This window comes from Oryx dammah, unplaced genomic scaffold, assembly GCF_014754425.2.
Source record: "Oryx dammah isolate SB20612 unplaced genomic scaffold, SCBI_Odam_1.1 HiC_scaffold_9, whole genome shotgun sequence".
Lineage (NCBI taxonomy): Eukaryota > Metazoa > Chordata > Mammalia > Artiodactyla > Bovidae > Oryx > Oryx dammah.
Window position 1 is genome coordinate 54,864,598 of NW_024070193.1, and position 23,296 is coordinate 54,887,893.

At 45.1% G+C, this 23,296-nt stretch overlaps 1 protein-coding gene across 4 annotated transcripts in view; it reads left to right on the forward strand.

Annotated features, from left to right (window-relative positions):
• GADL1 (glutamate decarboxylase like 1) overlaps positions 1-23,296 on the forward strand; it is a 190,594-nt gene that overhangs the window by 29,195 nt on the left and 138,103 nt on the right. For 3 of the 4 annotated variants that reach the window (XM_040246326.1, XM_040246327.1, XM_040246329.1), the window contains exons 2-6: positions 10,983-11,155; positions 15,864-15,990; positions 18,711-18,801; positions 22,123-22,229; positions 22,915-23,030. In XM_040246326.1, the coding sequence (XP_040102260.1) occupies positions 10,983-11,155; positions 15,864-15,990; positions 18,711-18,801; positions 22,123-22,229; positions 22,915-23,030 (614 nt within the window). Of the gene's footprint in view, positions 1-10,626; positions 10,897-10,982; positions 11,156-15,863; positions 15,991-18,710; positions 18,802-22,122; positions 22,230-22,914; positions 23,031-23,296 lie in introns of those variants that run through there. The other variant, XM_040246328.1, reaches the window with a different exon arrangement.

Below are 23,296 nucleotides of genomic sequence, written 5' to 3' on the forward strand. Positions count from 1 at the left end.
GTCAGACACGACATAACCACTAACTCTTCACTTTCCCATCCTGTCTGTTATGTAATTCATGTTCTCTCTCTCCCTGGCCTGGATTATTGCCATCGTATTTCCCCAACTTGAGCTCTTGATTTGCCGTCTGAACCCGTCACGGGTACCCACTTTATCTTTCTAAGGCACTTTTCTTGATCCATTGGAAATTCTCAGCCGCTCCTATTGCCCATCAGGTGACATCCACGTTCCTCAGTCCTCAGAGACATTCTCGCCACCTCTCAACAGTCAGTCACTTCTCCGTTTTACAGACCCTGCCCCTTGGATGAAGAGAAGTTCTTGAGGTTTCCTGGACACACACACACCCCTTTCTCTGCCTAGTTCAGGTTGTTTTTTGGGCCTGAACGTCTTTTCCATGACCTTTGTTTCTACCCCATCATAACCAGCTTGGACTAATCGGTCTAAAGCCTTGATATTCCATTCCTACTTTTCCACACGTTGACCCAGCTGGCCCTTTTCTGGTGGTCCCCACATCTGCCTAGGGCCCTACCATTTCCCTGGCGGCTCAGGTCCCCAACTCAGGAGTCTTCGAAGATTCTTCTGTTGTCGTGACCCCCTGAATCCACTTCATCAGCCAGCCCTCCTGGCTTTACTGCCAGAGCCTCCCAGACTGCGGCGCTTCCCTGCATCTTCTTCCTGCAGCTCCTCTAGATCAAGGGGCTGGTGCCTCTACTGCCTGGCCTTCCACGGTAGCCTCCTTAGCAGCCTCCCTATCCCCACATCTGCCCTCAGACGGGGCCCCTGTTACAGGGTGCCAGAGACGTCTGTCGGAGATGCGAACCAGACCGCGCTGCTCTTCCGTTTAAAACCCTCGGGTGGTTGGCTGCTGCCTTTGGAATGAAACGCCTTGCCTGGCCTGCTCCCGAACCTCTTTCCCAAGCTCGCTCTACTCTCCCTTCCCTTTTCCTCACCCCTGGGCCCCACCCATCTCTTTCTGTTCTTTTGAGAGAACAATTTATAGATCGTTTACATCTGTTGCTTCTTTCTAAACTACTCTCTCTTCATATCTTTTTACATCTGGAACTTTCTCCTGATTTGCATCTTAATTCAAATGTTTCTTCATAGGAAATACTTTCCCCTGATCAGATCTGAAATTCCTCCTTGTCTTCGTTCTACCAAGCCGTTCAGGTAACTTCCTTTAAAGTATTTGTTAGGGTCTGCAATTATTTAAATTGTTTCTTTTTTTATTTTTTTTATTAAGTATCTCTCTCATCCACCCCAAGTAAATTTGTGTCTTCCTCTGCATTGCTCAGCTGCATTGCTCAGCTTCCAGTGCCTCACACATTGTCCTGAACATAACAGGCCCTAAATAAATATTTGCTGAATGCTTGAATGAAGGACCATTCTAAATACCATCTAACGTAAAAGGACTTTCTGCTTCTCACAGTCAGAAGCCCTTCTCTGGAATTTCAGTGTGCTTTATCCGACCTCAAGCATCATACTTTTATACTTTACACTTTGTGGAGGGGATCCTAGCTATTCGCAAATGTGTCTGTGCTTCCTTGTTGGACTCTGTGTTTACTGTCTCTATGTCTGACTCGTCTCTGAGTCTCGCACAGTGCCTGCCCCAGGGTCTTGCACATACCTAGTATTCAATAAATATTTGGGGAAGTATAAATGAAAGAAGTATTAACTCTCTGTGAATTTCAGCTACAGTGAGTTTAACCCCCAAAATAAGACCAAAGGAGTCATTCGCGTTGTCTTGTTTTTTTTTTTTTTTTGCCTTTGGCTACCATCTCCAGGGCCTCCCAGGTGGCTCAGTGGTAAAGAATCTGCCTGCCCATGCAGGAGACATGAATTAGATCCCTGGGTCAGGAAGATCCCCTAGGGAAGAAAATGGCAACCTACTCCAGTATTCTTGCCTGGAAAATTTCATGGACAGAGGAGCCTGGCAGGCTATAGTCCATTGGGCTGCAAAAGAGTCAGACTTTGCAACTAAACCACAAGCAAAGCCCATCTCTAGCGGACTGAAGTTGTGAGCGTAGTTTACCACTTGGGCCTGTGACTTCACATTTTAGGGCTGTGCTGTGGACATCATTTGGTGTCTAAGCCAGGTCTCTGATTAAACCAGTTACAGAGCTAGATTCAGACACTTAGTCCCTGAACTTGTTGCTACTATCTGCACCTTTGGAGCTTCTGTAGCCGCTGCCTTGTATCATTGTTATTTCTTAATATTTATTTATTTCCTAGAGTCGTCTTCCTTGTAGGCTGCCCACAGCTACCCTCTCATTGGCATGCTATATCTAAGGCAGCACAAATGGCTTAAAATGGATATGAAACTCTAAAAGTGTGCAAACAGTGGTTAAATCTGACAGTGCCACGCACATCGACTTAATTAGGTGTCCATTTTTTTCAAGCTTAGAAGAAACAATGGATTTAGAAGACTCCAGTACAGAGCACTGTCTCTTCAACTTCTTTTCAGCTCTGTTTTCTTCTCCCTGTCCCCCTGGATATTGTCTTTCAAGACTTTAACAACTTGAGAGCAGAGACTGCAGTTTTTACTTTCTATATTCCCAGGCACCAGGCTGGGTGCTCGGTACCTGGGAGGCCCTTATTAACTTATTAATTAGTGTTACCCTCTTTCCCCAGTTTTCTTCTCTTGCCTGTCTTGGTCTGGCCCACTGGGCTCTCCAGGTCCTGACCCTCAGCTCTCACTAGGGCGCGAGTGTCTCGGGCACAGCTTTTTTGAAGTGTTCCTTGGCCTCCCCACCAGATGCCTGGATTCACTTTTGACTCTTTATGTTCCTTGGAAGCAAGCATTTATTTTCCTAGAGCTAATTTTCTCTTCCCAATTAAAGACTCTCAAATGGCGAGCTTGGTTCTTTCGGGTTGATTTTCTGGCAAAGATCTGACCTTTACCGGAACCAGCATGTAATGTTAGTACCAGATGAGTTCACGAACTCTGCCTCAGTAATGGTCCTTCCTCACTGGGTCCTGTACTCTCTTCCTACCACTCAGCTCTGCAGCTTGCAAGGCTGTCTTCACCCTCCAATGACCCAGTGTTTTCTCCACTGGCCAGATAAGAAGGCTGGGTCACATGGATGTTAAGTAGCATGGGCAACATCACAGCGGCACAGTTAGAATTGGGACCAGCATCTCCCTGGTTTCAAAGCTTAAGCCTGGGCATCGACTCAGATGCTAATGGAAGCCTTGCTAATGGGATTACACTGACCGGAGAATGGGCAATGCCAAGTCACTGTGTTTGGAGCTGGTGAGACCACACCTGGGTTATGCCTCTTTTTATTAGAGATAAACTCATTCAGATGAGCAACCATGGGTTATCAGATCCATGGAAGAAGCCAGAGCAGTGTTAATTGGCAAAATAAGAGATTTAGATGCAAATCAATGAACGTCTTCACGTTCGGTGTACTTGCTGCCAAAGCTAGCCAAGGTCTTCACAGGCTTGGATTAGCACCCCACGGGAGAGAAATCAGACTTGCTTTGTCTACTCCTTTCCTGCAGAAGCCTGGAGAAACGCCACAAGCGCAGATTCAGAGTCACCGCAGAGGAAGCTTTGTGGCCCCTCCAGCTGTTTGTCATGGAACTGTTACTTTAAGAAACGAAGAGGTTTTGAAATTATTATTATCACTATTAATTCCTGCAGATTTTTACAGAGAAGACAAGTCTTGGAATTCAGAAGTCTTCTCTGACCCCTCAGCTTCCCCTGTAACTCTAAGCCATAGCCCTAAATGTCTGCATTGTTTTGCATTCAACTTGTTATTGCTGTCCTTCTCAGGACACGGGACACTCATTGTCTCCTGTTACATTATTCAAACTCTGAGACTCTCAGTTAACAGAGGACAGAAACGGAGTCTAATTCGTCTTGCTGTCATTATTGACTCCGTAACACTGCCTTACAAACTGCAGATGTCCGTAGCACAGTACCTTGTTGCTCCTTCATAAAGTGTATCATTCACCCCAGTTTCACTGCTTAACCAGCTCTGCGCCCCTGGACAAGCCAGTTAAACTCTCTATGTCTCTACTTCCTCAACTATAGAACTGAATAAGCAGCTGGGAATTCTGTGACAATTAAAATTTTCAACTCTGTAAAGATTTGAGAGAAGAGTCTGCCCCACATGTCTTGTACTGTTATAAATTTTCAGCACCTTAACTCCCCAAAGAGACTTTGAGATACGCAAGGAGATGATCCAGTTCCTGTCTTTAGCTTCCAGCCTGCTGTGTGGCACACGGGAGGTGAGTAATCCATGTGTGTTGAAATGGATACATAATCATTAAATGATAAGAGAGAAGCCAGGCAGCCAAAGATGTTAGATTCTGGAAGCACCTGAGAGGTCAACAACAACTGTGGGCCCTAAACCCACCTGCATGTTAGTATAAGTGTTCGTATAAGTGAAGGCAATGGCACCCCACTCCAGTACTCTTGCCTGGAAAATCCCATGGACAGAGGAACCTGGTGGGCTGCAGTCCATGGGGTCGCTAAGAGTCAGGCACGACTGAGTGCCTTCACTTTCAGTTTTCACTTCCATGCATTGGAGAAGGAAATGGCAACCCGCTCCAGTGTTCTTGCCTGGAGAATCCAGGGACGGGGGAGCCTGATGGACTGCCGTCTATGGGGTCGCACAGAGTCAGGCATGACCGAAGCGACTTAGCAGCAGCAGCAGCAGCAGGTGAGAGTGCAGCTGGCCCAGCACTTTCCTGGATCGTCTCCTATTTTACTGATGAGGGAAAGTGAAGCACAGAGAGAATGTGTCATTCCAGGGTCAGAGAACCTGAGAGACTCAAACTCAGCTCTCCTGTTGTCTCAGCCACGGGGCTGGGGAAGGGGTTTGGGGGCTGTGTGAAAGTGTTAAATAAGATGACCTCTCAGATAATGATGCAGCCAGCCAACAGCTCAGGGAGTCGTTGAGTGCTCGTGAACACCAACAACTGAGCTGTTTCCTGGGACGTCCAGAAAACTGAGACATGGATCCCTTCTGTCATTGTTTCTACTGTGGTACAAGAAACAAAACCTCGACACAAATAGCCACTTCCCTGCAAAGTGGAAAGTGACAAGGCAGGAAGTCTGGACAGCTGCCCACTCTGGGTGGACAGAGCTGCTTGACCGTGGCCGGAAGTTCAGCTCTCCTCATGGGGCAAACCCCTCCCACTGAGGCTCCTTCCTACAACTGTTCCAGGAGATAACTCACCAGCCACTTTAGAGTTCACTACCCTGGCGTCCCTTGGACTGCAAGGAGATCCAACCAGTCTGTTCTAAAGATCAGTCCTGGGTGTTCTTTGGAAGGAATGATGCTAAAGCTGAAACTCCAATACTTTGGCCACCTGATGCGAAGAGTTGACTCATTGGAAAAGACTCTGATGCTGGGAGGGATTGGGGGCAGGAGGAGAAGGGGACGACCGAGGATGAGATGGCTGGATGGCATCACTGACTCGATGGACATGAGTCTGGGTGGGAGTTGGTGATGGACAGGGAGGCCTGGTGTGCTGCGATCCGTAGGCTCTCAAAGAGTCGGACACGACTGAGCGACTGGACTGAACTGAACTGAACCCTGGCATCTGATCATTCTGAGATCTCCCTATACCCTGTCATAGCTTACTGTCCCGTGTAATTACTCCTGTTTATTTATGTATTTAATAAATAGTTTTAATTGCCTACTGCTGTTACCTAACACTTCCTGAGTTAGCTAATATTTCTAATGTTTACTGAGAGCCCACTGTTTGCCAGGCTTTGCTTTAGGGCTTCATCTGCGTTAATTCATTTAATCCTATGAAACTCTGAAATAGTCTTTGAAGCTGAATTTATCATTTGGGCTTCCCTGGTGGCTCAGATGGTACAGAATCTGCCATCAATGCAGGAGACCCAAGTTTGACCCCTGGGTTGGGAAGATCCCTTGGAGAAGGGAATGGCTTCCCACTCCAGTATTCTTGCCAGGAGAACTCCGTGGACAGAGGAGCCTGATCGACTATAGTCCATGGGGTAGTAAAGAGTTGGACACGACTGAGTGACTAACACTTTCACTTTATGATTTGTTTGGCAAGGAAGAACGGTGCATCTTTGCAAACAAAACAGCAGTTGAGCTAATTGTATAGATAGGAGTTTGGAAAGTATGGAGCTGAGGAATCGGTGGAAATAAAGAAGTCAGAGTGTTTTGGGATTGACTGGTTTCCACGTTTGGCAGTGTGGTTCCTGGAGTGAGACTTGTGATGGACTGACCTTCAGGCATCAAAAGCCTAGAAAACAGAGGAGGAGGGAGAAGAGAAAGAAAGTGGCCTTGGTGAGAAGAACGCATGGCGAGGAGAGTGGGAGCCTCTCACCCGTGCTTCCCCTTGATGACCCAGACTGCAAACTCAGTTTTACCTCATCGACCCTGTTCCCTGGGTCCTTCTTTCAGCCCCTTCTGGTCCTTTCTAGTCCATGAATTGAGTTCTGTGTCTGCCCTATTCCTACCAAAGGTGTCTCCTGCTTGGTTAGGGCTGGCAACCTGCAGTGGCATCTCAGAGGAGGGGACATGGTCGCTGGCTGGTTGAAGGAGCCAGGGTCCCGGACTTCTTTTATCTAGTAACCAAAAAATGTTTATGGAACTCTTCCAATCTGACAGGCACTTTTGGGTGCCCTGAAACAGACATCAGCTGACAGAAACGGGATCATTCCTGTAGAGCATAATCTCTGTTGCAAAGACAGTATTTAAACAAGTAAATAAATAAATATTATATGTATCATATGTCACAGGGTGGTTACCACTCTGGAGTCAAATAAAGCAGAGAAAAATGTGGGAGAGAGGAGTGAGTGCAGTGTGAAATGAGGTCACTGGGGACACCTCGCTGAGAAACTGGTGTTTAAGGACAGAGTCGAGGAAAAGTGAAGAGGCCACAGTGAGTGGGATGTGGTGAGTTTGGAGGGCAGGAACTAGAGAAGTGGTTTGATGCCCAAGAGATAATGGGGGAAGGAGCTCATTTAAAGCCTTAGACGTCATTTTCAGGACTTTGACTTTTAATTTGATAAAGGGTCATTGAATGGTTTGAACAGGAGTCATGATGTGATCTGACTTAGCTTTTTGAAGAAACGTGGGAGCTGCCTTGCTGAGAATTGTCTTCACAGTACCTGGGGCAGGGTGGCAGCTGCAGGGTTCATTGGAAAGCGAACCCAGGCATTTGATGGTGGTAAGGGAGGGGGCACGGAAGAGCAGACAGATTCTGGGTATATTCTTCCTGGAACATTCTTCTCATGGAAGGCTTGAGTATTTACTGCTGTCAGCCCTAGCAGATAGAGTCCCGATGTGCCTCTCCAGAAGAGCACAGCTTGGCCGATTATTCAGTCTCCAGAGAGTCTTTTCCAGTCTGGGCCAATGTGACGATGTGGCGGGGTAGGGGAGGAGAGGCACATAATCACATCTTGTTGTAGAATTAAAACATCAAGGAAAGATGTATACTCTATACCCAAACCTCTATAGTTTTTGAGCAGGATTTTCTCCTATAGAAGTGTTCAAAATCTATATAGAAATTATAGATTTATACAATTGATGGCTGTGGAGCAAGAAACAATTTTAATTTCAATTTCTCTGCTCTTTTGGTTGCAAGTGGCTGTTTGACATTGTGTGTATGTGTGAGAAACAGAGAGGGAGAGAAAGAGAGGGACTCGTAGAGGCCTACAGGGTGGCTGCTATTCCCTGGACAATAGGAATCTGAGGTCCCACTAATGAGGTTAGAAAAAAATCAGACCTCTTCTGTGTGCTTAATAATAGCACTGCCTACTGACAAAACCAGGGTTCCCTGAATAATTGCCCTCTTTTCCAATTTATTTTTAGGACCTAAAATTTGGGAGGGAGGAAAGTGCCTTGAGTGGTAAGCACTTCCATCCAACAGCTCAATTCCAGGGCGTCACCATTTGGCCCTAAACCATGTTAGATACATCTTTCCAAGTGGAAGACAGATTAAAGCTAAGGATGAAGCTGAGATTCATTGTGAGAGCTTTGAATGGTTACCCCTCAGTCTGAGGATAAAAGATCAGTCGTTTGCTACAGATTCTATCATTCTCGAATTGGAGAGTCTTCCCCCTACGTTTTTATCTGCCTGTGGACACCATGAGAGTTTGCCAGCTGTAGAATTAAAGGGCATAATAAATGTAAATGCTGTTAGAGCCCTCGGTAGGTATAAAAATATCTGAAATACACAGACCCATCAGTGTGTTTAAAGGAGGTGCTATGCTTGGCGAGGTGCTGAAAAATATTTAAAAATTGTTTGTGTAACTTTTTGCAAGTTATTGAATATAATAAGGAGGAAAGAGATACTGATTAGAAAGAGAGCATACGATCGAATCAGAGCTTGAGGCAGAATATTGGTTGAATATCTGGATAACTTGCCAGAATTAATTTGGAGGAGAGCTATTTTGGGTAGGCAGTAACCTTTCGTCTCAGATATAGATTTCCACATTGACTTTTAACCTTTAGTCATGGACCTGCAGCTGTCCAGTCCTGAAAGTGTTCTGTTCCACCCTCCTGCCTAAATTGCAAGTTTGAGAAGCTGCAAAGTGTGAGATACGGCTTACAGGAACCTTCCCTCAGTAGGGAAGGTTTTCCTCCTCCTCTCAGTAGGAAATGGCCAAGTATATTTAATGGGGGGCTTTCAGAGACACAGCAAGGGGGCATTTAATCACAGGCTTAAAACGTAAAATCAAAAGAAGAGACACGTTGATATTTCTTCTCTGGGAGTGACTTATGAAAGGAAACATATCAGCTCAGTTCAGTCGCTCAGTCGTGTCCGACTCTTTGCGACCCCGTGAACCACAGCATGCCAGACCTCCCCATCCATCACCAACTCCTGGAGCTCACTCAAACTCAGGTCTATCAAGTCGGTGGTGCCATCCAGCCATCTCATCCTCTGTCGTCCCTTTCTCCTCCTGCCCCCAATCCCTCCCAGCACCAGGATGTTTTCCAATGAGTCAACTCTTCACACGAGGTGGCCAAAGTATTGGAGTTTCAGCTTCAGCATCAGTCCTTCCAATGAACACCCAGGACTGATCTCCTTTAGGATGGACTGGTTGGATCTCAGTGCAGTCCAAGGGACTCTCAAGAGTCTTCTCCAACACCGCAGTTCAAAAGCATCAATTCTTCAGTGCTCAGGTTTCTTCACAGTCCAACTCTCACATCCATACATGACCACTGGAAAAACCATAGCCTAGACTAGACGGACCTTAGTCGGCAATGTAACGTCTCTCCTTTTTAATACGCTAAGTTGGTCATAACTTCCCTTCTAAGGAGTAAGCATCTTAATTTCATGGCTGCAATCACCATCTGCAGTGACTTTGGAGCCCCCCAAAATAAAGTCTGATACTGTTTCCACTGTTTCCCCATCTATTTCCCATGAAGTGATGGGACCAGATGCCATGACCTTAGTTTTCTGAATGTTGAGCTTTAAGCCAACTTTTTCACTCTCCTCTTTCACTTTCATCAAGAAGCTTTTTAGTTCCTCTTCACTTTCTGCCATAAGGGTGGTGTCATCTGCATATCTGAGGTTATTGATATTTCTCTGGGAAATCTTGATTTCAGCTTGTGCTTCTTCCAGCCCAGCATTTCTCTGATGTACTCTGCATATAAGTTAAAGAAGCAGGGTGACAATATACAGCCTTGATGGACTCCTTTTCCTATTTGGAACCAGTGTGTTGTTCCATGTCCAGTTCTAACTGTTGCTTCCTGACCTGCATACAGATTTCTCAAGAGGCAGGTCAGGTGGGCTGGTATTCCCATCTCTTGAAGAATTTTCCACAGTTTATTGTGATCTGCACAGTCAAAGGCTTTGGCATAGTTGATAAAGCAGAAGTAGATATTTTTCTGGAACTCTCTTTCTTTTTCCATGATCCAGCACATGTTGGCAATTTGATCTCTGGTTCCTCTGCCTTTTCTAAAACCACCTTGAACATCTGGGAGTTCATGGTTCACGTATTGCTGAAGCCTGGCTTGGAGAATTTTGAGCATCACTTTACTAGTGTGTGAGATGAGTGCAATTGTGCCGTAGTTTGAGCATTTTTTGGCATTGCCTTTCTTTGGGATTGGAATGAAAACTGACCTTTTCCAGTCCTGTGGTCACTGCTGAGTTTTCCAAATTTGCTGGCATATTGATTGCAGCACTTTCATAGCATCATCTTTCAGGATTTGAAACAGCTCAACTGGAATGCCATCACCTCCACTAGCTTTGTTCATAGTGATGCTTTCTAAGGCCCACTTGACTTCACATTCCAGGATGTCTGGCTCTAGATTAGTGATCACACCATCGTGATTATCTGGGTCATGAAGCTCTTTTTTGTACAGTTCTTCTGTATATTTTTGCCACCTCTTCTTAATATCTTCTGCTTCTTTTAGGTCCATACCATTTCTGTCCTTTATCGAGCCCATCTTTGCATGAAATGTTCCCTTGGTATCTCTGATTTTCTTGAAGAGATCTCTAGTCCTTCCCATTCTGTTGTTTTCCTCTCTTTCTTTGCATTGATCAGTGAGGAAGGCTTTCTTCTCTCTCCTTGCTATTCTTTGGAACTCTGCATTCAGATGCTTATATCTTTCCTTTTCTCCTTTGCTTTTCGCTTCTCTTCTTTTCACAGCTATTTGTAAGGCCTCCTCAGACAGCCGTTTCCTTAAATTACAAGGGAGTGTGCTCATGAAACAGACATGGGCTTGTGTTTACAAAGATCATTTTTGCACATATATGAAAGATGTTTGTACGAGTGAATAAAATGGGTTGAATTTACATTACTTGAACTCCTGCTTACTCCCTGATGCTAAACAAAAGGTGCTGCAGGAATGGAAAATGGAGCTTTCTTTCTTTAACTCTGTCGTATCATTGGGCGCCATTAAGAAGCTGTTAGCTTCAGTGCCGCAGACGTATCAAATGAAGGGATGCCCTTTGAAGGTGGGGTCGCAAGCCATTTCCTCCATGCTTTGCTTTGTGCTGGAATAAGATTCTCTCTAAAACATGGTTTGATTGTGTGCTTCCAGGAGATATCGGTCCACAAGAGATGGTTCCGAGCAGGAAGAACGTGGTTCTCGTGGATGGAGTCATACTGAACGGCCCCACAACAGATGCAAAAGCAGGAGAAAGATTTGTGGAAGATGCCTGTAGACTAATAATGGAAGAGGTGGTTTTGAAGGCTACAGACATCAATGAGAAGGTAAATGTAAAAGCCTGTGACAAACCGTGAGAATGGGACTGCTAGGTTTCATCCACCCCTGGATGGCTAGATGTAAGGGGAAGAGGAGTCATGCTTTCATTTCCTGTGTACTTTCGTTTCAAGGGGATGCCCAGATACCAAAGTTGGTACCCACTCTCCCACCCCACCTCAGCTTCCAGACCCCCATCCAGTTTCTGCTTTCCTGGAAAGCAGCCAGCAAGTGTGGGGAGACTGGCCAAGACCCAGAGTTGAACCAGGTAAGGTTGTGAAGCACGGGATGAACCTTTATGCCCCAGATGACGATGCAAGTTGTAAATCAACCGATGATCTGATTTCTATAGTCTCTCTCCAGCATACACCCTGCTTCCTGTTGTCTGGTGCATATTCCTTACATTACTAGTGAAATCAAGCAGAAGGTAGAAAAAGTGTGAAAAGTTTTTAAACTTATCTGAGGGTCTTTACTAGCAGTTTGCCTCAGCTTAGACTGGAAATCTTGGGTTGCTAAGTCTGACTTTTCTGACTGGTACCAGTGACCAGTTCTAGCTTTCAAATACAGACACAAATCAATATTGGAATCACCACTAATGACATGTGTTCTTAATAGTAATTACTTTGTGCCAACTGATATTCTAAGACCTACTCCATATGTGTTTGTGTGTTCAACCCATGTGTTTGTGTATTGAATTTGTAAAGACCCCTAAGATGCCGGTACTATTGATCAACTCCATTTTAGAGATGAGGGGCAAAGCGTGGCACAAGATGCCAAGGATGTTGCCCCAAAGCACATGCCAGTGGGTCTTGGAGCCGGCGCCAGAATCCAGGCTAGTTGCAGAGTCTGTGCTTTTCATGGCTTCTCCCTGTGTCTCTCAGAATCTCATAATTAATAGCTATCACATTGACCACCTTTCATATTTCAAATCACTGAAGGTATTTCCTAATTTTGTGCTTATGATTGAGTTTTCTCCTGTCTTAGCTGTACCCGGGGAACATTTTGGACCTTTTACTTTGGAGTACAGCACTCCCCTGGTAATTTTTTATATTGGCCTTTATTCAGTCATTAAATATTAACTGAGTCTAGCTAAGGATAAAACATTATATTCAGCCCTGGGGGATATAAAGCAAAGTAAGATAAAGGCTCAGCTTTGAACAGAATTGGAATAAAAAACAGAGGGTCCCAAGGTGATAAATGCCATGTGGTTCAGGCAGACTTTGGGTAGATCTCACTGAGAAGTGGACAGACTTTGATGCAGAATCTGAGGATGAAATAGGTGTTTGTTTTTGTTGTTTTTTATTTGGCTGCGTCTGGTCTTATCTGCAGCATGAAGGATCCAGTTCCCCAACCAGGGATTGAGCACAAGTCCCTATGTTGGGAGCATGGAGTCTTAGCCCCTGGACTGCCAGGGAAGTTCCTGGAGGAGGATTTTGATGGGTAGAGAGAAGTGGGCCCAGGTGTGTTGCAGAAAGTGGAAGGTGAATGAGGGGGAGAGAGTTATAATAGGGCAAGGTATTACACCAAGGGGCCCCTTCACGTGGAAAGAAGGGCTCATACAGGGCAGTGATGGGAGATAGGATGAGAAGGGTGGGCTTAAAATCCTAAGTTGTTAACTCAGTGGCCCCAAGCCCATTGCAATATGGTAGTCATGCAGTGGACATGCAACCATGTGAAGCTGGATTGTTATGTTGGAGTTGGGAGAGGGAGGTGAGGTTTTTATGCTGCTGACTTAGCCTACTTGGTCAGAGACTCAACACGTCCCCTTTCAAAGGTGGCCTGAGGACAGGATGGGTCCCCATACTTAGTGACGGGCTTCCCACGTGGTGATGGTGGTAAAGAACCTGCCTGCCGATGCAGGAGATATAAGGGACTCGAGTTCAGTTCCTGAGTCAGGAAGAGCCCCTGGAGGAGGGCATGGCTACCCTCTCCAGTACTCTTGCCTGGAAATCCCAAGGACAGAAGAGCCTGGCAGGCTGCAGTCCATAGGGCCCCAAAGAGTCAGACACGACTGAAGCGACCTAGCACACTCACAGCACAGCCATACTCAGTGACATGATTACCTCTGGCCCCCTATTCTGTAGATAGACACTCTTCCTCAGCCACTTGTTTTCAATTGAACTGTAACTACCTTTCAGTCAAATTTACTGCCTTTGGTGTGCAGTTCTATGAGTTTTGACAAATCAAGTAACCACCAACAGAATTAAAACACAGAACAGTTCCATCACCCCACATTTCCCGGTGCCTCTCTGTGTCAGCCTCTCCCCTCACCTCTGGCCCCTGGCAATCACTGATTTGTGTTTGTGGGGTTTTGCTGTCCTTGCAGATTTTTCATCAGCATTACATGAATTCATAGTCCTTCCTTTGCACGGTCACAGCCCATTTGGTTGACTTCTGCCCGTCGTGGTTCATGGTTCTAAGCTCAGAGTTTAATTTCATATCTCTCGCATGATTTGGTGTTTCGCCCTGCTTTCCCCAGCCTCCCCGATCCTGGCCTCCACCCCCTGGAGAGTCCCCTGTCTCTCTCCTCCCCTCCACAGGGAAACTTTTTAAGGATCTTCAACACTGCCCCCTCCCTCCATCCTCACCTCCTACGTCCTTGCTTCATGCAATCTGGCCTCCACTCCCACCTCCCTCAGTCAGGCGCTCTTGCCAAGCACACCTCCTTGTTGATCCATCCCAGGAGTGCTTCCCAGGCTCTGCCTAGTTCGGCTTCTCTGCAGGACCTCACCGTGGTGACCGTCTCCTCCCCAAAGCATCCCTCTTCCTTTGTGCAGTAGCTCTGAACTCTTCCAGGTTGCTCCCTGCCCCTCTGGTGTGTCCTCACCTCACAAGTGAGCTCCTTTCCCTTTACCCTTTGCTTACGTGCTGCTGCCGCCCAGGTGAGACCCGAACCTTCTACTCTTACTACAGCTTCCCTCTGAGCTGTGTCACTTGGGTCACATTATAATAGATGCCTGCAACTCTGTATCTGATCTTTCGCAAGAGCTTCAGACCAACTGTTGCACCCCCTTTGGACGTTCTGTAGGTGCCTTGGACTAAATATGCCCCAAACTCATCATCCAATCCCACCCAAACCCACCCACCATGAAACCACGTGCCAGCTGGAAAGCTCAAAATGGCCTTTGGCTATTCCTTGCCCTCATCCTTCCTATGTTATTGCTTTTCAGGTTCTATTGATGGTGCATATGTTCAATATCTCCAGATATGCTTCATTCCTGAGGCAGCCAGCCTCATCCAGACCACTACCTTCTCTTGCCTGCTTTATTAGAGTAACCTCTTATTTCCAATTTTACTTGGAATCTCCATATTGCAACCAAAGCCATTGTCTAAAACTAATATTGTCCCATGTAGTTCCCTTGTCCAAAGCATATCAGTATTTTTTTTAGAGCCACATTCAAACTCTGTAACATGTGACATGAAGCCCGTCACCCTCTGAGCCTTGTTTTACCTCTTCATTCATTCCTTCCACATGCTGTTGATAACCTCGTGTACGGCAGGCTCTGTTAGTTCCTCGGGAGGGGTTAGAGAACTGACTGACCCCTCTGCTCTCACGGTGGTTGTGCGTCACCAGTGCATTACACAGCACATTGCAAGGTGACAGGGGCTGTGCGAAAAGGAAGAGAAGAAAGAGCTGGGGGTGGGTACCTCTGGAGGTAGAGTAACACACAGCTTGTGACTTTAAATAAAGACGGGGGATTGCTGACTTGACCTAGGGACATCTGAGAAGAGTTTTGAATGAAGTGAGGAAGTTAGCTATGGGGAGGTTTGGGTGGAGGTTGCATTCCGGGCCGAGGGTGAAGACTCTAACATGGGACTGCGTCTGGTACCTATAAGGAGCGGAAAGGAGGCCAGGGTGGGGGGTGGGGGGCGCGTCAGTGCCACCGGGGAAACAGATGTACACGATCAGGGCAGGTCATTGTAAGGACTTGGGCTTCTACTCTGAAGGAAATGAGGGGCCATCAGACGTATTTGAGCAGAAGGCTGCCTGTGGCTGAGATAGAAGAAGAGCATTCTGGATGCTGACTGTGGGGCTGAGAGCAGATGGTGTGGGGCCGGGGGCCAGGGACGGAGACAAGTCGGGGAGCTGTTCCGGGATTCCAGCTCCACTTTTCCCTACCTCCCCCGGGCTCTGAGTTCAAGCCACACCCAGCGGACTTCTCTCTTCAGATGGGCCATGGGTGCCCTTGTATCCCAGCCCCCGCTTGTCCTGTTCCTCCTAGAAGGCCCCTTGCATGACCCCCATCCCTTATAATCTTTACTTGGTTCTTTACTTGTGGTTCATTCAGCAAATCATGTCCGACTCTTTGAGACCCCATGGGCTGCAGCACGCCAGGCCTCCCTGTCCCTCACCAGCTTCTGGAGTCTGCCCAAGTTCATGTCCATTCACTCGGTGATGCCGTCCAACCATCTCGTCCTTTGTCGCCCTCTTCTTCTGCCTTAACCTTTCACAGTCTTATCTTGTCCCACTTGGATGTCGGTGCTTTCAGGACTTCTTCCGAAAGTGAAGACAGAGTCCCCTGCTTCGTTGCAACAGCATCTGCTTTACCAGATGTCAGAGCTCTGGTCCCAGGGAACTGTGCTTGCCCATTTTCATCTCTCTGTCTTCCACTCTTCTGGAAGCTTCGCGAGGGTGGGGTCCACGTTCCCTACATCCTTTCCACACCTGGCTCCAGTGAGTGCCCCGGTAACCGTGCTGTTGCCGAATCGAATCCCCAGGTCTGTGAGTGGCGGCCCCCTGAAGAGCTGAAGCGGCTTCTCGACTTGGAGCTGAGGGACGCGGGAGAGCCGCCCCACCGGCTGCTGGAGCGCTGCCAGGACATCATACGCTACAGTGTCAAGACCAGTAAGAGCTTCCCCCTCCCTTCTTCCGTGCCGCAGACAGTTCTTCCATTTTCTTTAGCACGTGTTTATCCCATAGTTGGGGTGTCCCTGGTGGCTCAGCCGTAAAGAATCTACCTGCAGGGCAGGAGACATAAGAGATGTGGGCTCGATCCCTGGGTTGGGAAGATCCCTTGGAGGAGGGCATGGCAACCCACTCCAGTACTCTTGCCTGGAGAATCCCATGGACAGAGGAGCCTGGCGGGTTACAGTCCGTGGGGTCGCAAACAATCAGACATGATAGACGCGACTTAGTATACGCAGACCTCATAGTAAAGCTGGCTGTCAGATTCTTTATGGATGAGAAATCTGGATGAAAAATAGTGGTTCTGAGGTTTTGACGGTGGTTCCTCTAATCCCTAGTAGAGATGTGTTGTCAGGGGCAAAGATAGGTTGATAGAACTGATGGTGTTAAGCAGTCTTATATAAATACTGTCTGCTCCTCGGCAATCCCCATCCTCCATTTATAACCAAGACCAGAAATTATGACTGCTACTTATCATTTCTTATGTTGGTGCCAACAACTGACAAATGGTAGTTTGATTATAGAATTGGTGGGGATTTTAAATCTTGACCTCCCAGAATATCGCCCCTCCACATGTTCCAGAGACTGTCTTCCTATAAACAGGGATAGATTTATTTGAAGAACATTCTTAGAGTTGGCAAGAACCAAGTTATTTTATCCCATCTACCAGGATCAAGAGATTAAAAACCTTTCAGAAGGTACACTAATGCTTAACCACTGTGATCTTATGTAAATGCAGCAACATGATATTTGTTTTGTGTTTAAGTCCTACTCTGACTGACTCCTAATATACTATACACCCAGTGAATAAGTTTCAAAAGTAGGGGGAAAACTTTCCAGAATATGCATTTCTCAGTGTGATATAAAGGTAATCTAGTACTTAAGACCATATAGGCATTATGCTTTGTGAGTTCTGACACTGAACTAAATTTAGTGGAAAGAACATAATAAAATCCTGGCTAAAAATAATTGGTTTATATTCCCTTAGGAAAGTCTGATGCATGTATCAAAAACCCAGTTAGCATTTCAAAAGCAAAGATACATATCTCATTATTATAGTGCATGTCAGAAGCACAGAATGACATTTAGTGCAGTAGATTTTTCAGTTTACTGGATATTTTCCATAATGTTACCATGGAAATCAATCATAAATTAACATGGAACTAAAAAAAAAACTTATTAAAATTACTTGTAGCAATGTCGGGTTTCCTTTGCCAGATTAGAGGAAGTTTGCCATGTTTTATACGAAAAGACATTTTCTTTTGAGCCTCTTGTTTTTCACTGAACTAGTTTAAAGGAAAAAAAAAATGCTTTCAGTTGCTGTGAGAGGTCACTGACTAAAATGGTTCCCAAATACCCACATTTCTAAATAGGCCCCCTGCCTATTTATTCTTCATCATGCTGGGCTTCTTATGATTGAGAATGTCAAGCCAGCTGTTAGCCTGGAGTTTGGTGTGAATATTCACACTGTGTAAAGCCAAGAACCTTTATGAGACCTTTTATAGGAGGGAAAAAAATAGAAAGTTGGAACTAAAGTTTTTCAAGTCTTAAAGGCAAGTGCCTTTGAAGCCCGTTGAATCAGAAAGTTTATGTAAGCTGCGCGATGAGTCACCTCTTACTCCATAGACAGGATGCCAGCTGCACTATAAAAAAATGGTCCAATCTGAAAAATTAAAAGGCCACTCACTGCCAAGAGCCTGAAGTGAACCCTGTCAGTAAGTGAAATGTGTTCAAATTAGGGAGATTGACATTGATAATTTCAGAAGGTAAACGTAGCCTCAGGCTTTTTGATATGTGGACAGATTGCTCAAAAATCCCTTTCTCAGGGTTCTGGTTTGGGTCTGGATTGCATTTAAAAGAAAACAGGTAGGACTTCTCTGGTGATATAGCAGATAGGAATCTGCCTGCCAATGCCCGGGATATGAGTTCGAACCTTGGTTTGGGAAGATCCCACATGCTGTGAAGCAACTAAGCCCGAGCGTTACAACTGCAGAGCCCATGCACCTAAGCCTGTGTTTCGCAACAAGAGACGCTCCTGCAGTGAGAAGCCTGTGCACTCCAACTAGAGAGGACCACCCCCTTGCCGCAACTAGAGAAAGCCTACGTGCAGCAGCAGACCCACTGCAGCCAAAAAATAAACAAACAAATAAAAAGTATTAAAAGAGAATGAAATAAACCAAAGATCTCAAAAAAGTGCTCAAGTTTTGCTTAGAAACGTTCAGTAGACAGGCTCATGAGATGGATCTTCAACATTTGGTTCCCTTGTACATGACTAGATTTTAAATTTCTTTAAATTGAGATATAGTGTGCATTTAGTAAAGTGGACAAATCTCAGGTGCTCAACTCAGTGAATTTGTACATATCTGCATGTAAGTGACCATCACTCATATCAAGGTATAGACCACTCCTGGGACTCCAGAGGCTCCTTAAGCCCGGTGCTAATCAATGTCTCCTTGCCAGAGGTACCCAGAATTCTCACCTCTGGCAGCATCAGTCAGCTTTGCCCCATATTGAGCATCATATAACTGGAGTCATGCACTGTATGCCCTCTGTATCCAGCTGCTTTCATTGTCTGAAAGATTCACTTATGTTACTGCTGTATCGATAGTTTTCTTTCTTTTTGATTGCTGTGTGGATTAATATTCTGCTTCAATTTACAGACCATCCAAGATTTTTCAACCAGTTATATGCTGGACTTGATTATTACTCTCTGGTGGCCAGATTTATGACAGAAGCATTAAACCCAAGTGTGTAAGTACATTTTACCGGAATTTTACACTGAATATGGATTAGGGATTTTGTTAAGTAGATGAAGTTTTATTTCATGAACTTCTATTTAATTGTTTCATTTGTGCAGTGTCATCATAAATAATGGAAGCATCTTCTGACACTTAGCAGTATTTAAAGAGCAGTTTGATCTGATAGTGGTACTGTGAGATGGTTAAGGCAGGAATTCTCTCCACTTAACAGATGAGAAAATCGATTAAGCAACTTTTCATTTATTCCTGCATGAAAAGCCATATCTGGGCTAAGGTGCTGGAGAGATTCTTTGTGTAAAAGCAGATATTAGCTTTGCCTTCATGAAGCAAATAATCTCGAGATAGAGATGCTGCATGCAAATTAATCCAAATGATCTGCACAGATTTATGTCATGTTTTCAAATGAAGGAGAGGTACACGATGCTATAATTATACATGGGACGATTTTTCCTAGTTGTGCACTCAGGGAAGTCTTCTCTAAGCAGGTGACAGCTAAGAGGTGAAGAATGAGTGGAAGTGAGCTGGGTGAAAAGAGGAGGGAACGGCATGTACAAATGCCTTGTGGTAGGAGACAGCCTGACATAGCTACGAACTGACAGTCAGGGTGGGGAAGCTGAGAAAACTGTGAGGGGTGTCGGGGGATAAGATTGGAGCCAGACATGGGGGACCCAGTAGGCCAGGTTCATGAGTCATTCTAAAAGCAATGAAAAGCCTGTGAAGATTTCCAAATCACTAAGTGACATTTGCTTATTGAAAAGATCACTGGAAATATAGAAAGTGGATTGGAAGGGTGAGGTGCCTTCGTCAGGTGAGAGAGGACAGTTGCTTGGATTTAGAGAGAAGTGGTAGGAATAGAAACAAAATGTGTTTGGAAGATAAAACAGAAAAGCCTGGATAATATACTGGATCTTGGAAATGAGAACAGGAGGGAAGTTTATAAGATGATGCCTAGGTTTCTGGCTTTAATAGTTGTCAGTCATTGAGATGACAGTTTTCAAGCATACAGTGGAAAAAGCAAGAGCAGTAATTCAGTTTTCTTTCTTTCTTTTTTAGTAATTCAGTTTTCAATTGTGAGCATTTGTGTTTGCAGTAATTTCAAAATATCTAAGGGTATGCTTTTGGAGAGTTGAGATATACATGGGCCTGGAATCCTGGTATTTTTATGAAATGATAAATTTAGGTGTTACTGGTCATGGATGAGATTCCTTAAGTCAGGCATTCTCAGCTCCTTCTGCTCTTTGACTCAATCTGGGAGCTTTAAAAAATATATATATTAAAGGAAAATACCACCCCCACCAACCAAGAAAACTCCCAACAGAGACCAAGTAAATCTGAATTTCTGTCAGTGTGTCCCAGGCACTGATACATTTTCATAGCCCAACAAGTGATTTTAGTGAGCAGGATGGAGACACTTTCAATAAAATTAACCCAGGAGTGAGAGAAGCATTGCCTGCAGGGCGGAACACGGAGAGGGGCGAGCAGAGGGCCCAGCCTGGCGCTGAGGGCGTTTGACATTGCCTGGTCGGGAGGCGGAGGGCCCACCTGCAATGGAGGGAGAAGGAGGAGAACGTCCAGGGGAAGTCTGGGGGCCGTGGAGGAGAGTGTGTCCAGAGTCCTATTGCGTGTTTAAGACAAAGACTGACAAATATCCCCTGTATTAACACTATGGGTGTCATGGGTGACTTCCATCAGATAATTTTTTGTAGAATGTTCAAGACAATCCCAGATACCAGGTTACAATGGGTAGAAGAGATAAGTGGTAGGAAAGATAGTAAAATTACACAATTGCGTGACCCTTTCCTTGTAAGTCCTGGGATTTTTCTAACTCCTCATCTGGGTTCTTTTACTGATATATTTAGAGGCTTTTGAGGTTTTACATTGCTGAACAGACCCCTCAAAATCTCACTAAGCCGTGAGCATATTCTGTATCACCCGTCCTCCACCTCCAGGTTTATGGTTGAACTAGTTTCCAAAGACAAATTTAATAGTATTTTTTTTTCATACTGAAAAGGAAATGATTATTTCCCTTTTATGTGTAATACATTTTTTTTACATATGCCCCATTTGTCACACTTTTAGTATGTTAGTTTCTTAAACATGGTTGAAAATAGAACCTAAATTGTTGAAAAATGATGTGATGTCTATAGAGTGCTTGGCACGCAGGGAGGTGATACACAGTAGGTGTTCTTCTTTTTCCCCTCTTTACCAAAGGTTTTTTTTTTCTTCTTCTAGATGTTAGCATAATCGCATTAAATTCCGTGACTATAAATTTAAATGTGTCTGTTTAGCTTACTTATTTAGAGTACACATTTACTCAGATTCAACTTAGTGTCATCAAAGAATTGTTGGAGAAGGAGATGAAACAGAGTAGTCATCCTCCAGCTTTCTGGAGAAAGAAAGAAGTGTTACAAGATGACCTGGTAGCTGTCTCAGGCTGGACTTCCTGGGCAGCTGCTCTAGATGGAGCTTAGTGAGCAGGGTGTTTATTAAGGGAAACCCTTAAGATCTCTGTGGGTGCTGGAGGGGAAGGAAACAGCTGGGCAGAGTTAGGAGTCAAGCCACCGTGCAGGCTCTGAGACTCCACTAGCTGGCTCCACGGGCCTCTGGAGCTACCCTGGCCCTGCAGGATGTTCGGGAGTCGGGACCACGTGGCCAGGCCTAGTTAGTCCTCCAGGTGGACCAGTCATCGGGTGTGGATGACCACAGGACATGCCTAAAGGGGGTAACTTAGCAATGCTCCCTGCTGACAGCATTCCAACCTTCTGCCGCAAACCTTCACAACAGGGATCCAGGTAGCACTTTATAGTCAAATCACCACACCGTAAGAGATGTCCATGGTGCTCTTGCCATTTGTACCAACATGGGAGTGTGGTGGAGGAAACCCAGGCTCTACAGCTGACTCCTAGGGTAGCTCACGGTAGTAGCCTACTAAACCTGGTTGCCATGGCAACGGTTTTTCTATAACCAACCTTCAAAACAGCATCCGAAGAGCAAAACGGCCACTACTCATGGCTAATACAAAGACTACAGACGCACTGCTTTGATCTCGCCCAGTGGAAGCAGAAGCTCTCTGTAAATTAAGACTTCGAAGTAGCTAGTGTCCCTAGCGCACCAGCTACTGGTTTTTGTCCAGCCGTGACCAGCACCGTCACGGTCTCTGTGTATTTCTTTATTTCTGAAGGATTCATTTCCAAAGACTCTACCCACACTTCAGCAGCCACTTGGTTTAATAAAACGATGTGCATTTCTTGGGACTCCATAGGGATGGTTTGACTCTAGTCATAGAAGTGAAGTGTTTTTTATATCTATCTAGTTATACGTATGAGGTGTCCCCAGTGTTTCTGTTAGTGGAAGAAGCGGTTCTGAAGAAAATGATTGAATTTATTGGCTGGAAAGAAGGGGATGGAATATTTAACCCAGGTAAGTACAATTAGTTATTGCCTCCATTAAAGCATCTTCAATTTTATTCCTGCCTTAATATGAGGAACAACTCCCTGCAGGTTTCCACAGGACACAAAGCTAGGTATGAATCATGCTACTTGGGGAGGATCAAGTTTGTGCCTTTCTCCAGAGTATGATATTCTGGATAAATGCTACAGAAATGACCTACATGCCAACAAGTGAGATGTCTAGAATTTTGGATCTATATCCAACACGAATGAGTTTCTCTACTGGTGGGAATTTGAAGGGCCATTATATGTTTATCAAGCTTATCAATTCATTTTACTTGAGAAGTTTCCTGAATTGTATTTTGTTTCCCCTACAGTCTTTCTTGGGGACCAGGGAGGAGCGCATGCTGTCATTTTATTGATTAAAGACAGAAAGAATATTATTACTGTTAACTGTGGAGACCCGGGTACCAGCCCTACACCCATAGATGGAAGCTTTGAGTTTAGAAAAACTCTGGAATGAGAGAATAGACCAAAACTTCTGGAGTTGGGGATGAGGATGTGTGTAAAAGGAATGGGAGGGGGGTGTTCCCTTGGCTTTGACAGTCATTTGTCATTAGACAGGCATGCCCACAGCCATCCGTGCCCTCCACTGTGGCTGGCACTCTGGGGACAATGACGTCATGCTATCCATATTTCCGCTTTTGTTTTTGCAGGTGGTTCAGTGTCCAATATGTATGCCATGAATTTAGCCAGATACAAGTACTGTCCTGATATTAAGGAAAAAGGGCTGTCTGGCTTGCCAAGATTAATCCTTTTCACATCTGCAGAGGTAAAAAAAAAATTATTTTTGATATGAGATACAGATTTTCTGAAAATGAACATGTCATGGAAGAGGGCTTGTTTGTTTGCGGGCTCCCAAGGGTGCATTTTGTCAGTGTGTAAATCATGTGCCTATGTACACCATCATATTTAATTCCAAAAGAAATTCTGATCCATTTGATATTGTAAGCCCTGGCCACCCTCTTTTGTATATCACCTTTATTTAAGATTTATAATCTGTAATGTTATTGGAGAAAAGAGAACACTTAATTTCAA